The 12955-nt window shown below is 38.2% G+C and overlaps 1 protein-coding gene and 1 long non-coding RNA gene across 3 annotated transcripts; one reads left to right on the forward strand and one right to left on the reverse strand.

Moving 5' to 3' along the window:
* Window positions 851–1449, forward strand: LOC104749690 (pectinesterase inhibitor-like). Its single transcript, XM_010471375.2, has one exon. It carries the CDS (start codon window positions 877–879, stop codon window positions 1447–1449), a length of 573 nt encoding a protein of 190 aa, XP_010469677.1. The 5' UTR covers window positions 851–876.
* On the reverse strand, window positions 2063–3542 carry LOC104720093. Of its 2 annotated transcripts, none has more exons than XR_756729.2 (2): window positions 3129–3542; window positions 2063–2497 (listed from the first exon to the last, which is right to left on the reverse strand). It is a non-coding gene; the product is annotated as an uncharacterized LOC104720093 (long non-coding RNA). The 2 variants fall into 2 exon arrangements; XR_002033984.1 differs by having other exon boundaries at window positions 2063–2683.

A 12955-nucleotide genomic window follows, 5' to 3' on the forward strand; every position in this document is an offset into this window, starting at 1 on the left:
TTAAATTTTTACTAACATTCTAAAACTCATTAACACATTCTAAATTTTGGAATATAATCATTTTTGGTTATAATTTTAATAATAACATTATTACTACAACAAATTTTAGTATTATTTTTACTATTTTAAATTTTTCATTTATTTTACTTAATTCATTTTTAGATCGTTATTATTTTATTATTTACTAAAAATTATATTATTGTTTATACTATTTTAAAATTTAATTAATTTAGTTAATTTGTTATTTATTTATTTTTTACTATTATTAATTATAAGTAATAAATATGCAATGAATGAATATTAAAAATATTTTTTTTATGCAAAAAAAGAAAAAAAATGATTAGGTGGATGCTGATGTGGAGGAAGGAGAAGTTAGCAAAGTTAACTTTTTATATATAGATGTTTAACTTAGATAACTCCTAAGTATCTTAAACAAATCTTAATCCATGTCTCAGTAAGGAATAGTATAGAACCTTCTTATATTAGCTTGTCCTTGAGAAACAATATTGGGTCAAGATTTTATTAACCCTACCAAATAGGAATCACAATATTTTACACCAAATTTGATATTACAGTTTTTTAGGTTGGACTTAGTATATTAGCTACTATGGCATCAGGTTTTGACTGATTTCTTAAATTTAAGAAAAATTAGGCTAATTTTTATCTTTATTATAAATGTTTTTACTATTTTATCAAAATTCCTTATTAAATGTAGAATTTGTTACTTAATTAAGGTGATTTTTTTTGTCCAAAAAAAAAAGTTAAGGTGATTTTTTTCTTAATAATGTAGACATCTTATAAAGATACAAAATCTCTTATACAAGAGCTACATCGAAAAATAAAATAAAACATAACTATTCTTCAACACTCACGAAGATGGCCGTTTCTGGTGTGAGAAGTAATGTATTTTCATTTCTTCCTCTTCTTCTTATTTTATCAATCACCCCTTTGTCTTCGTCTTCATCTTTTTCACCGAGTGACAAAGTCACAAAAGCATTACTTGACAAACTCTGTTCACAACCATCAATTTACAAGCACTTCTGTATCCCTTGGCTAACCTCTGACCCTACAACGTTCACCCTTGACCTGAAAGGTCTTGTCCCTATGGTCTTCCAGAAGGCGGAAATGTTGGGCTATAAGAATCTGGCGATGATTGAAGGCTTGTATAGAACAACGAATGATCCGACGCTTAAGATCCCATATGGGTCTTGCATGACAGGTTATGAATTCTCAAATAAAGCACTGAAAAAAGCTAAACAGCTTGCAAGGTCTAATGCGTACGTGTCAGCATCTAAGGCAGCTTTTAAGGGCTTTGATAGTATTGGCATGTGCGAATCTCTGCTAGAAGGATTGGCAACACCAGCTGATGTTTCAAAACGCAATATGTGGTATGAAAGAATGTGTAACACTGGCATGGCTTTCTTTGATATTTTGGCTTTTGGACTATGAAAATGTCATTATCTTTGTAGTTTTTTTTGAAACCTATTAATTAATAAATTCATCGTTAAATTATTATCTTTTAGACCAAATATAACCCTCCGACGTGTATCCTTACATAAAAATACCTAAACTACGTGTTTTGACATTTAAATGAAAAACAAAATAATTTGACTTGGAGTCTTGAATGAACCCATAACCTCTATTATAAATCAAAACATGCTTTAACAATCATAGCCATGCCGCAATAACTTCTCTCAATTCAACAAACCAATAAATATATAACCCTCTTTGTATTTTTCACTATGTCTTTTTCAATATATAACGCCCACAACATGTAGTATGTTTAGTAGTTTTTTCAGTTTCCGTATGTAATGAAACAATGAACAGAGCGCTTCATTTTCACTCGTCTCACACACAAGACTAATTGGTGTCACTGGGTTATTTCCGTGTCTCACACATGGTCCCATGATTGTATCAGAAACTTGTGTTGACAGGACATGATGTTTAACGTTTGTGTGGATTTGGAAGTCCGTATCAGGTATGAATGTATGATACTTAAGTAATTTTGGCTTTGATCAGGTCCAAACTAATTGACGCAAGTACAACAGTGGCGCTGAGATAGTGAGATGGATTCCATGAACATTGACTTATAACAACAGATCAAGAATACATAAGATCTAAACGAAGAAAAGAGCTCATATAATCATCATCAATCATGTTTCTCTCATTGTATCTTCTGGCAACACAAACAAGATTACAGATTAGTGAGAAGAGAAAGAACACTCAAGACTGTTTGCCACTGCTAGGGTTGGACTTAGGACAGAGGTTCCAGCGTCCCTTGACACGCTCTACCCCTAGTGGTCCGCATCCTCCTGCGGAAACCATGAGTCCTAGCCAGAGATTTTCTTGATCTGCTTCTCTATGTTTGACACAGAGCAGCTTTTCCAGCTCTCACCTCTGCGTCTCTGGCCATTCATTCCACATCATACAATAATACTAGAGACTTGATCAATTAGAGTATACCCTTAACTCTTGACACACTGCCCAGAACCAAGACCTAGACAATCCAAAATGACCCTTGAGCTAAGGTCTGTTTCTGCTAAACTGGCAAAGCTTATATTAACTGCACAACTCTTAGAGGCTAGTTACAATAAACTTTACAACAAAGTTATGATCAAGGGAGGAGGACAAGTTCATCTGACGCTTTGAAGCAATTTGTGCGGAAAACCTATAACCATTGAACCTAAATAATCGCCATGGACTAGATGAGTACAAAGAAAGTCAACAGAACTAGGTTGGATCTCAAAGAGTTCAACAGAGAATGAAAACACGCCAATAAATTTCGAGTAAGATAGATCTACTAGTGTATAATAAGCTAAATGGCAACATTTTTGTACTGAAAAACAAACAACATTCACTAGCGGCTACAACTACATGAGCTAAAAAAGAAAAAAAAACACATGGCTTCCCTCACTCCCTAATCGAATCCCCCATGACAACAGCTATGTTACACAATTCACAAAATAAACAATATCTAATATATAAGTTCAAAAAGTAAAGCTAGAGCCAAACCCATACGCGAACCCAAAGAAACGCGAGAACCAAAGTCAAAAACTTAATACAACATTACAAACAACAGTAGCAGCTAAACCAGAAACAATAATTAGAACCAATCTCAAGAGAGTTACCAGAAAATGGTGAAGCTAGCCGAGAGAGGTGAAGAGAGAAACGAGCAGTGGAGAAACTGCCAAGAAGCGGAAGAGCTGAGAGAACACTCTGACTCTCTCTCTCTCATTGAACCATTACGCAGACAGAGCGAAGTAACGCCGGTTTTGCCATTGGGATTCCATAAACGCAACGAAGCCGAGGCTACAACAAAAGCCATTGATGAAGTTCCCCCTCTCTTCTTCTTATCTCCAAACCCAATTCTCTCCGGTAGTGTAAAGAATTATCCTCTACGGGCGCTACCACCGTAAACTCAGCCATTAGAACCAATCAGGATAAGACACGTATTACAAAAACTCATGAAATGTTTGTATTCTAAAGGATTTATATTTCAACAATTTGTCACCAACATTCATCAAGGGGCTTTTCGTTGGGGAGGGGGGTTTACACAAGTATGCCATCTATCTTTTGAACATCTTGGACCACATGTAGGGGATAAAGAAGAGGACGAGTGCGAAAAGAACCACATGCATGATGTGGTTGTTGCCACTCCGGATAATGCTCAAGTTCAGTTTCCTTATGTTGTTCTTCACCCCAGCTTGCGCTCTTATCAATGTCATTTGCTGTCACAAAAGAAGAAAAAACCCATCATGAGGCTTTTCTATTTCAGAAAGAGGACATCATTCTGTATCACAGCACTTTCATTCATGTTTCTGCAGTCTCACACAACCATATCTACTTTTTGGTCATTATCTTTTTCGGATGTTCTTCAGGTAAAACTAGAAGGAACTAAACACGGGAAAATGGCCAAAATCAATCCCAACTATTTGCCAAACGCTTTTTTATACCTAAACTTCAATACCCTGCAAATAACAACCTGAATTGTATTAAAATTCTAATTTGCTACCTAAACTATATAAAATGTTGTCAATTTCAACATTTGTTCGAACAGTGTTAAATCAGAGTTTAATGATATTGAGTCAGACGATCTGTGACATCCACATGGCACTGAAAATGACCAAAACTAAGTTGGTTTGGTCATTTTTAGGTGTGTTGTGGCAAGAAACAAAGTGTTTGACAAAAAATGGAGTATTGGAATCCATTTTCGGGTGCGTTGTGAGAATTCATTTTTGGTCATTTCTTGGAACAAAAATGACCAAAACGACGTAGTTTTGGTAAGTCCCAGTGCTACGTTGAAGTTACGGACCGTCTGACTCAACATCATCAAACTCTGATTTAACACTGTTCAAACAGAGGTTGAAATTAACAACATTTTATATAGTTTAGGTAGCAAATTTGAATTTTAACACAGTTCAGGTTGTTATTTGCAGGGTGTTAGAGTTTAGGTATAAAAAACGTTTAGCAAATAGTTGGGGTTGATTTTAGCTGTTTTCCCAAACTAAACACCATATTCTCCTTCACAATGATAAGTTCATAACTATTTCATGTTGCATTCACCTAATTAGCGGAGATGGAAGAAATATATTCCTACCCACAAGAATTCAGACCAGACGAGTCTGAATTTAATCTAAACTGTGCATTTATCAAGATTCATTGGTTTGTAAGCTACAGTAGAATTTTTATCTAACATGCGTTCGGATGATGCTGTAGTTTCCCAAATAATGAGCACAGTTATTTGAAACCAAATAAAGGAAACACACATTCGGATATTCTATATAATCATTGATTGGCAGAATAAGTGCATGTTGCTGATGTTAGAATATGTTTATGATACATACATAAAGAACATACCAGTTCATCTAAGAAGTCTGATGTTCATATATTTTACCTTGTTCTCCCTTAATATATTCACATCTTTTGTACCTTTTGCTATCCATTTTCACCATTATTGTATAGCTTTAGGACCAATCATGCATTAGAGTTTAGTTGCATTGCATTTGCATCTTTTCATGCATAAACAGGTGATTTTGGAGCTTAAGGAGCATGGAAGCAATGCTGAGGAGAAGTGAAGCAATCATGAAGGAAAGGCAAGAGAATTAAGGCTGAAACAACAAGGTCCGGAGTCCAACTCGACCGCACACTCGACCAGACACTCGACCGTGTGCTGAGGAGGACTCGACCGAGTGGAGAACGCACGAGAGAAGCCAGCTCGACCTGCCACTCGACCGAGCACAGGTCGAGTTGACCGAGCCGTTGACTATTTTGTCTTTTAGTATTTTTAGGGCTTCCACTCCCTCTCCTATATAAAGTCTTGTACCTGCAGCCACCAAAGAGTCTAGCTTTTTAGATATTCTCTAAACCTAGTTTCTACCCTTTTAGGAATTATTCCTTTTGCACTTTTATTTTTCTTAGATCTTGTACTTGTTTTAAGAGAGAAAAGACTAGATTCTTGTATTTTGTTGGTTTCATAACTTTCAAGATATCAAGATTTCGAGTTTATTTTCTTCATCAATATTGTAGATCTCTGTTTTATCTTTCTTATAATGCAAGTTTCAATATTTTCTGCGTTTTTGACTTTGTTCATCATGTGTTCTTGTGAGTAGTGCTTAGGATCTTGAGGATGGGTTAGGCTGGGCTGTGTTTGAGGTTTGTTTGCTTTGGTCAAGCTTGATTGTGGTAGAATCTCTTCTAGGCTAGATGGTCTTAATGCTGATCCTGAACTGAGAGGTTAGGGTTTGATTTCAAGCATCTTAGCATCACACCAATGTTTAAGGAGCATAGATAAGGCTAGATCTAGAGCTTACCATTAGGCTTGCTAAGAGATTAGAGGTCTTGTTTGGTTTGAGATGTATTGCTTAATGCCTGCTTGTGTAGATTCTTTACTTTGTGAGAACAAGTCTAGAGATGCATAGGTTTGATTGTTTCTTGCCATGAGAGTGGAGGAAACTTGTCTTAGATTTATATGTCTAGAGATTAGCTCAAAGTTTGCTTGAGATTTGTTGGCCAAAGTGTGATAACCTCATCCACTAGTCCAGCCCATGAATCCCTCCTCAAGGCTTTCTTTGTTTATTGATTTTAAAGTCTTAATCCTGTTGCTTGCTTGTTGTTTGATTCGTTTTTGCTTGCTCTGTTTTTATTGTGTTGCTCTGTTTCCCGGATTTAACCAGCTCGACCCTGCACTCGATCTACACTTGATCGAGTGCTTGCTCGAGTTCATCCCCAGAACTCTTGTTTATGATTTGTAGTTGTCCTGTATTATCTCTTGTTTCATTCTTTTTGCATTTCTGTTGCATTTACTTAGTGTTCTGTTCATTACTTGTCTTGCATTAGTTCATTAGCATAGTTTCTATTTATGTTCTTGCTTCATAGCTGCTATAATCATTCTGTTTCATTTGCATTTAGCTCTTAGTTCTTGTAGTTTTACTTTCTGCACTTTTCATTTTCATCATATGATTGTTAGTGACAAACATCCTTTACATTTGGCTTGACTTAGTCTCATATACATATCTTAATTGTTCACAAACTCTCATTCAGGATTGACACCTCTTATACTGCAACTGCATAAGGGGAATTGAAACACCTTACCATCCATCCATTCATATCTCATTGCATACATTCACCATCATTCAACACCACCATAGAAAACCTTGTTTCAAAGTCCCTCTGAAACTTGGCTTCTAACCCAATTTCTTGGGCAATCTGCATCAGAATAAAGGGTTCAATGAAATAGCCAAAATCATGAGGTATATAGTTATGTACAAAAATTAAGGTAAAGAAAGACGTAAGGAATTGTAAAGAATGTCATTTGAGCCCTTTTACGGGAATTTGGCTAAGAATGCAATTTTTATGGAAAAACTTGTTAAAATGCCAGTTTTGTTTTTGTTTGTGAAAAATGCCAGTTTAGGATTTTTGGGGAGGAGTTTAAAGACGAAATTACCCTTTGTTTAAAAGAGGAGAACTCATTTGTATTATGTTTGGTGTTAATTCATATGTTGAGGGTCCAATTTCAAATCATACTTTTGGAAACACATATGGGTTTAAGGAAAAGGGAAGAGAATTAGAGATAGAGACAAGTGAAGAGAGATTTTTTTTAATGTCGGGATTATTTGTTGTCGACAAGTATCATCAATCAAGAAGATTTGGTCCACTAAAAAGAGAGAAGGACAAACTTGTGATGGACAAAAATATGGTCGGGGTTGAATCTGGTCCATAGGAGGCACAACACGTTTAATATGTGAGCATATCAACAATGTGGAGAAGTTATTTTGGTAATGATGGACAAATAGAGTACAACCAAATGGATCTGGTCCACAAAGAGATCGATGGACACAATTGGAGTGGACAAAACCTGTCAGGCTGTTGAATCTGGTCCACCGGAACTGGTCCACCGAATCTGGTCCATCGAGAGACAATAGACAATGGATTGTGGATCTAGTCCACCGGAAATGTATCAGATGTATCTCTTAAATCGCAATTTCTGAGACAGGTGGATCATATGGAGTTTTGAAATGAGAGAGATGGATGTTTGGAGAGAGAGAGAGTTGGAGGTTTGGAAAGATGGAGGTTTAGAGAGAGAGAGAGAGAGTTGAAGTTTTGGAGGTTTTAAGAAAAAAAAAAGAGATGGTGGCCAAGAGAGATGAGAGAGATGAGAAGAAGAAGTAACATAAAGGGAATTTTGTTAAATGTACCACATTGGATATAGAAGTTTCCAATTTTACCACATTTCATAAACCTTTTTCAATCTACCAAAAGGAGGGAGATCAAATGACGTTTCTATCCCGTGCTTCAACTCTTGCAGCGAAATAGCGTAGGTGTTCGGCGCTCCTAATGGGATTAATTACATCGGTAAGTTGAATTGGCATTTAATTTAGACAAAAGGGGAAAATGCTGGGTAAAAGGAAGCATGAGGAAAAGGAAGCATAAAATAAAGTTAATTAAACATAAATTAAAGAAAAGGACTTGTCTCTCTCCGTTTAAGAGTAGAAGACGAAGATTGAGGTTTTTATGGTGGACGAAGACGCAGGTAGGTTAGTATTTATTGTGATAATTTTTTTTTTTACAGAACGAGTTGGTATTTCAGTTTGCTGCATTTATTGTCCATCTTATGGTAGTATAAAATATAATTTATTGAAAATTTCCTCAAATAACTTGGCGTTAAATTTGTAGGATATGGAAGAAAGTGTATGTGTTTTAGTTGGTGAATGGACTTGTGAACCCAGCGGGATTTGGAAGTTTGTTCCTCGCGTGGGAGAATTGGCTAGGTGTGTAGGGTATAATAGCGGGACGACATTGGTGGAGTTGAAAGAGATAATTAGCCAAGTGTTCAGGGTCCGACTATAGGAGACTACCATAAACCTGAGCTTTTGCTTTAGAGGGGATGCGCGGGTTATGAGTCAAGGAAAAATGCCTCTGGTTGCATTAAACTCAGAAATTAATTGGAATCAGTTCAAGGGTTTGATGGCCGATTACGGTAGACTATATCTCTATGTGACTTTTAATGGGTCGGCTGTTGGAGAAAAGAGTCACAAAATTGGTAACGAGTGTGTTGGTATGGATGCGGAAGAAGGAGACGATGGGCTTGATGATGAATTTTTGGTGGCGTATGTGGAGCAGATAGAAGCAAGTCATAAGGCTAAGATGACTAAAGTAGTGGACAACAANATGGACACAATTGGAGTGGACAAAACCTGTCAGGCTGTTGAATCTGGTCCACCGGAACTGGTCCACCGAATCTGGTCCATCGAGAGACAATAGACAATGGATTGTGGATCTAGTCCACCGGAAATGTATCAGATGTATCTCTTAAATCGCAATTTCTGAGACAGGTGGATCATATGGAGTTTTGAAATGAGAGAGATGGATGTTTGGAGAGAGAGAGAGTTGGAGGTTTGGAAAGATGGAGGTTTAGAGAGAGAGAGAGAGAGTTGAAGTTTTGGAGGTTTTAAGAAAAAAAAAAGAGATGGTGGCCAAGAGAGATGAGAGAGATGAGAAGAAGAAGTAACATAAAGGGAATTTTGTTAAATGTACCACATTGGATATAGAAGTTTCCAATTTTACCACATTTCATAAACCTTTTTCAATCTACCAAAAGGAGGGAGATCAAATGACGTTTCTATCCCGTGCTTCAACTCTTGCAGCGAAATAGCGTAGGTGTTCGGCGCTCCTAATGGGATTAATTACATCGGTAAGTTGAATTGGCATTTAATTTAGACAAAAGGGGAAAATGCTGGGTAAAAGGAAGCATGAGGAAAAGGAAGCATAAAATAAAGTTAATTAAACATAAATTAAAGAAAAGGACTTGTCTCTCTCCGTTTAAGAGTAGAAGACGAAGATTGAGGTTTTTATGGTGGACGAAGACGCAGGTAGGTTAGTATTTATTGTGATAATTTTTTTTTTTACAGAACGAGTTGGTATTTCAGTTTGCTGCATTTATTGTCCATCTTATGGTAGTATAAAATATAATTTATTGAAAATTTCCTCAAATAACTTGGCGTTAAATTTGTAGGATATGGAAGAAAGTGTATGTGTTTTAGTTGGTGAATGGACTTGTGAACCCAGCGGGATTTGGAAGTTTGTTCCTCGCGTGGGAGAATTGGCTAGGTGTGTAGGGTATAATAGCGGGACGACATTGGTGGAGTTGAAAGAGATAATTAGCCAAGTGTTCAGGGTCCGACTATAGGAGACTACCATAAACCTGAGCTTTTGCTTTAGAGGGGATGCGCGGGTTATGAGTCAAGGAAAAATGCCTCTGGTTGCATTAAACTCAGAAATTAATTGGAATCAGTTCAAGGGTTTGATGGCCGATTACGGTAGACTATATCTCTATGTGACTTTTAATGGGTCGGCTGTTGGAGAAAAGAGTCACAAAATTGGTAACGAGTGTGTTGGTATGGATGCGGAAGAAGGAGACGATGGGCTTGATGATGAATTTTTGGTGGCGTATGTGGAGCAGATAGAAGCAAGTCATAAGGCTAAGATGACTAAAGTAGTGGACAACAATGAAAATTTGGGTAAGTTTTCTAAAGTAGACAAGGATATTCAGGGGTTGTCCACAAGAGCTCTGTTGGTGGACAATGGGAAAATGGACCACAATCTCAGAGATGGTCTGTATGAGGTCAATGTGGTTACTGAAATAGAACCGGGGGGACAATATAATGATGGTTGACCTTGTTGAGGAAGTGGTCAACAATATAATGGTTGTTGACCATGTTGAGGAAGTGGTCAATGGGGAAGATGGCCTTTGTGATGTACCAGTGTCCAAAATGAGAGAAATGGGGGACAATATGATTAACGTAGACATAGTTGCCATATCTGGTAATGTTGTTGATCCATTGTCCACTGTAGAACCATTAGTGGACAATTTTATTTTAGGGGATAGCAGTCCGGAGTATAATTACGATGAGTGGACTGAAAGAATTAACAAAGAGTATCCTCCGGATTGGGATCCTAACATGGTGGGGACGACTGAAGATGAGGACGAGGATGAGGATGTGGTTGTGGAAGAGGGAAACCAATGCGGCATCCTAATAAACAATGCAATAGTAGCAATGGGATCATCTTCTGGTTATGAACGTTCGGATGTCGATATGGTTGATTGTCTTGGAGGACCTGTGATAGATAAAACAGATCCTCTATTGTTGACTGACGCTCCACCATGCCATGATAATATGAGAGGCTTGCCAAGCCATGAAAGACACATGGATTTGAAAAGAGCGGGGGATGCAATCTATATTGGTAGAGTCTTTGCAAATAAGGCAGAGATGCACAAGGTGCTATCACTGTATGCTATGAAGAAGATTTTTTTGCTTTTGAATAGTTGCTTCCGACAAAACCAAAGTAATTGCATCGTGCATGGGCAAGAATTGTGGTTGGAGGGTTTATGTTGTAACTCATCCAAACACCTTAAATTTGGAAGTGAATAACGTTACAATGGAATACAATTGCGACGTTGCCGCAAGGTCTAGATATGGAGAGAAAGCAACGGCGAAGATATTGGCTGGACTTTTGCGAGGCAAATTTAACCAATGGCAAGAAAGGACCGAGGGCTTGCGAGTTACCAGAAATGGTATTGTCAGAGTTGAATGTAACGATATCGTACATGAAATCATGGAACGCTAAGGAATTGGCTGTAAATGCTACACAAGGAACTGAAGAAGGAAGCTTTGAATTTCTGTCAACGTATCTACACCTCTTTACGTCAACAAACCCTGGGACGATAACAGATTTGCATACAACAGTAGACAAAAAGGGTAACACTTTGTTCAAATATCTCTTCTTCGCATTTGGTGCATGTATTGATGGGTACAAGTTTGTGAGGAAGGTTATAGTGATAGATGGTACAGCGATGAAGGGTAAGTACAAAGGCTGTTTTGTAGCAGCTAGTGGGCAGGATGGAAATATGCAGATATATCCACTGGCCTTTGGGGTAGTGGAAGTGGAAAATGGTGCTGGTTGGGTGTGATTTTTGAAGAATCTATCAAAATTTGTTCCAGACGAGGAAGACCTTGTTTTCGTATCTGATAGGCATGCCTCCATATATTCTGCACTGGCGAAAGTGTATCCACTAGCACATCATGCAGCGTGTGCAGTCCATCTTTTCCGAAATGTTAAACACAAATATAATTGCGGTGGTCTAGCTGGTCTTGTCTCAAAAGCAGGAAGAGCATATACGGTTGGTGATTTCCGTCATTGGTGGAGGCAAATAGAGTAAACAAAACCAGAGTGTGCAGAGTATCTACTTAATATAGGACTACCACATTGGACACTATCACACTTCCCTAGCAACCATTACAATTTGATGAGTAGTAACATCTCAAAGTCATTAAACGCCGCAATGCAAAAAGCTGTGGATTATCCGATAGTGTCAATAGTAGAATTCATAAGGGCAATGTTGATGAGGTGGTTTTGGTGTAGAAGGACTTTTGCTCAGAAGACTAGGACAAGGTGTACACAAGAGATAGAAGAAATGTTGATTAACCATCTGAAGGAGTCACTTAATTGTGCGGTACTGGGAGCTACTGACTGGATTTACCAAGTGAACGACGGGATTGGGTGTGAGTTTACAGTTGACCTTGAGAAAAAATCTTGCACTTGCAGGGTGTTTGATGTACTTATGGTACCTTGCTGTCATGCTTTGGCTGCTAGTCGAGTAAGAAACATTGACCCCTACACACTTATATCCATGTGTTATTTTGTTGGACCATGGAGAGAAAAGTACAAAGGAGTTTGTTGTGAATCGCAGACCCCGATTCACCTCTGCAGTGAACCGCAGAACGCGACTCTGCCCCTACTCCTCTTCTACTTCACATATCAGTTTGCATAACATAAACATAACACAGAGATTTAACGAGTTCCCCTCATGCAGAGGGTACATCTCGTGTGGGAACCTTCTCCCACAAACATCCACTATCAATCAACCAAGGTTTACACACAGTGTTACATATACAAGCTTAGAGAACTAACAACTACAGAGAACCTGAAGAAGAAAACACATAATAGATCCAGGTTTTCTTCTTCTTCTCTCTTTGTATAATCCTGAAACACCTCCAGAACCCCAAAGAAGCAGCTCCACCTTCGTCTCTCATCAGAGTGTCCTGAAGACACCTTAAACCTAGACAAGGTTATGTCCGACTCTCAGCCCTTCGACCCCAGCCGAGCTTCTGCTCCTTTATCATGGTCCTGCGCACAGCTTCAAGCTCCTTGTACGACGCCCTGCGCATGCTCTCTGCACTGCGTCCTGCGTCTCTGCGTCTGCCATGCACAGCCCTGCGCTGTGCCCTACAGCCGTCACCAATGTACCTCCAGCTTCTTTAGTGCGTGCTTTGCGGCTTTCTTCAGCATACATGTTTCTTCAACCCTAGTTTCCCTTTTATAGTGAAACCCTAGAGCTTATGTCGGTTTAGTCCTGCAGGCCACACAACACGGATCCTGTATGGGCTTCACACCAATA

Source organism: Camelina sativa, chromosome 2 (genome assembly GCF_000633955.1).
Source record: "Camelina sativa cultivar DH55 chromosome 2, Cs, whole genome shotgun sequence".
Lineage (NCBI taxonomy): Eukaryota > Viridiplantae > Streptophyta > Magnoliopsida > Brassicales > Brassicaceae > Camelina > Camelina sativa.

Bases quoted from the DNA above. Each gene is read 5' to 3' on its own strand.
- LOC104749690 (XM_010471375.2), top strand. From the start codon at position 877: ATGGCCGTTTCTGGTGTGAGAAGTAATGTATTTTCATTTCTTCCTCTT.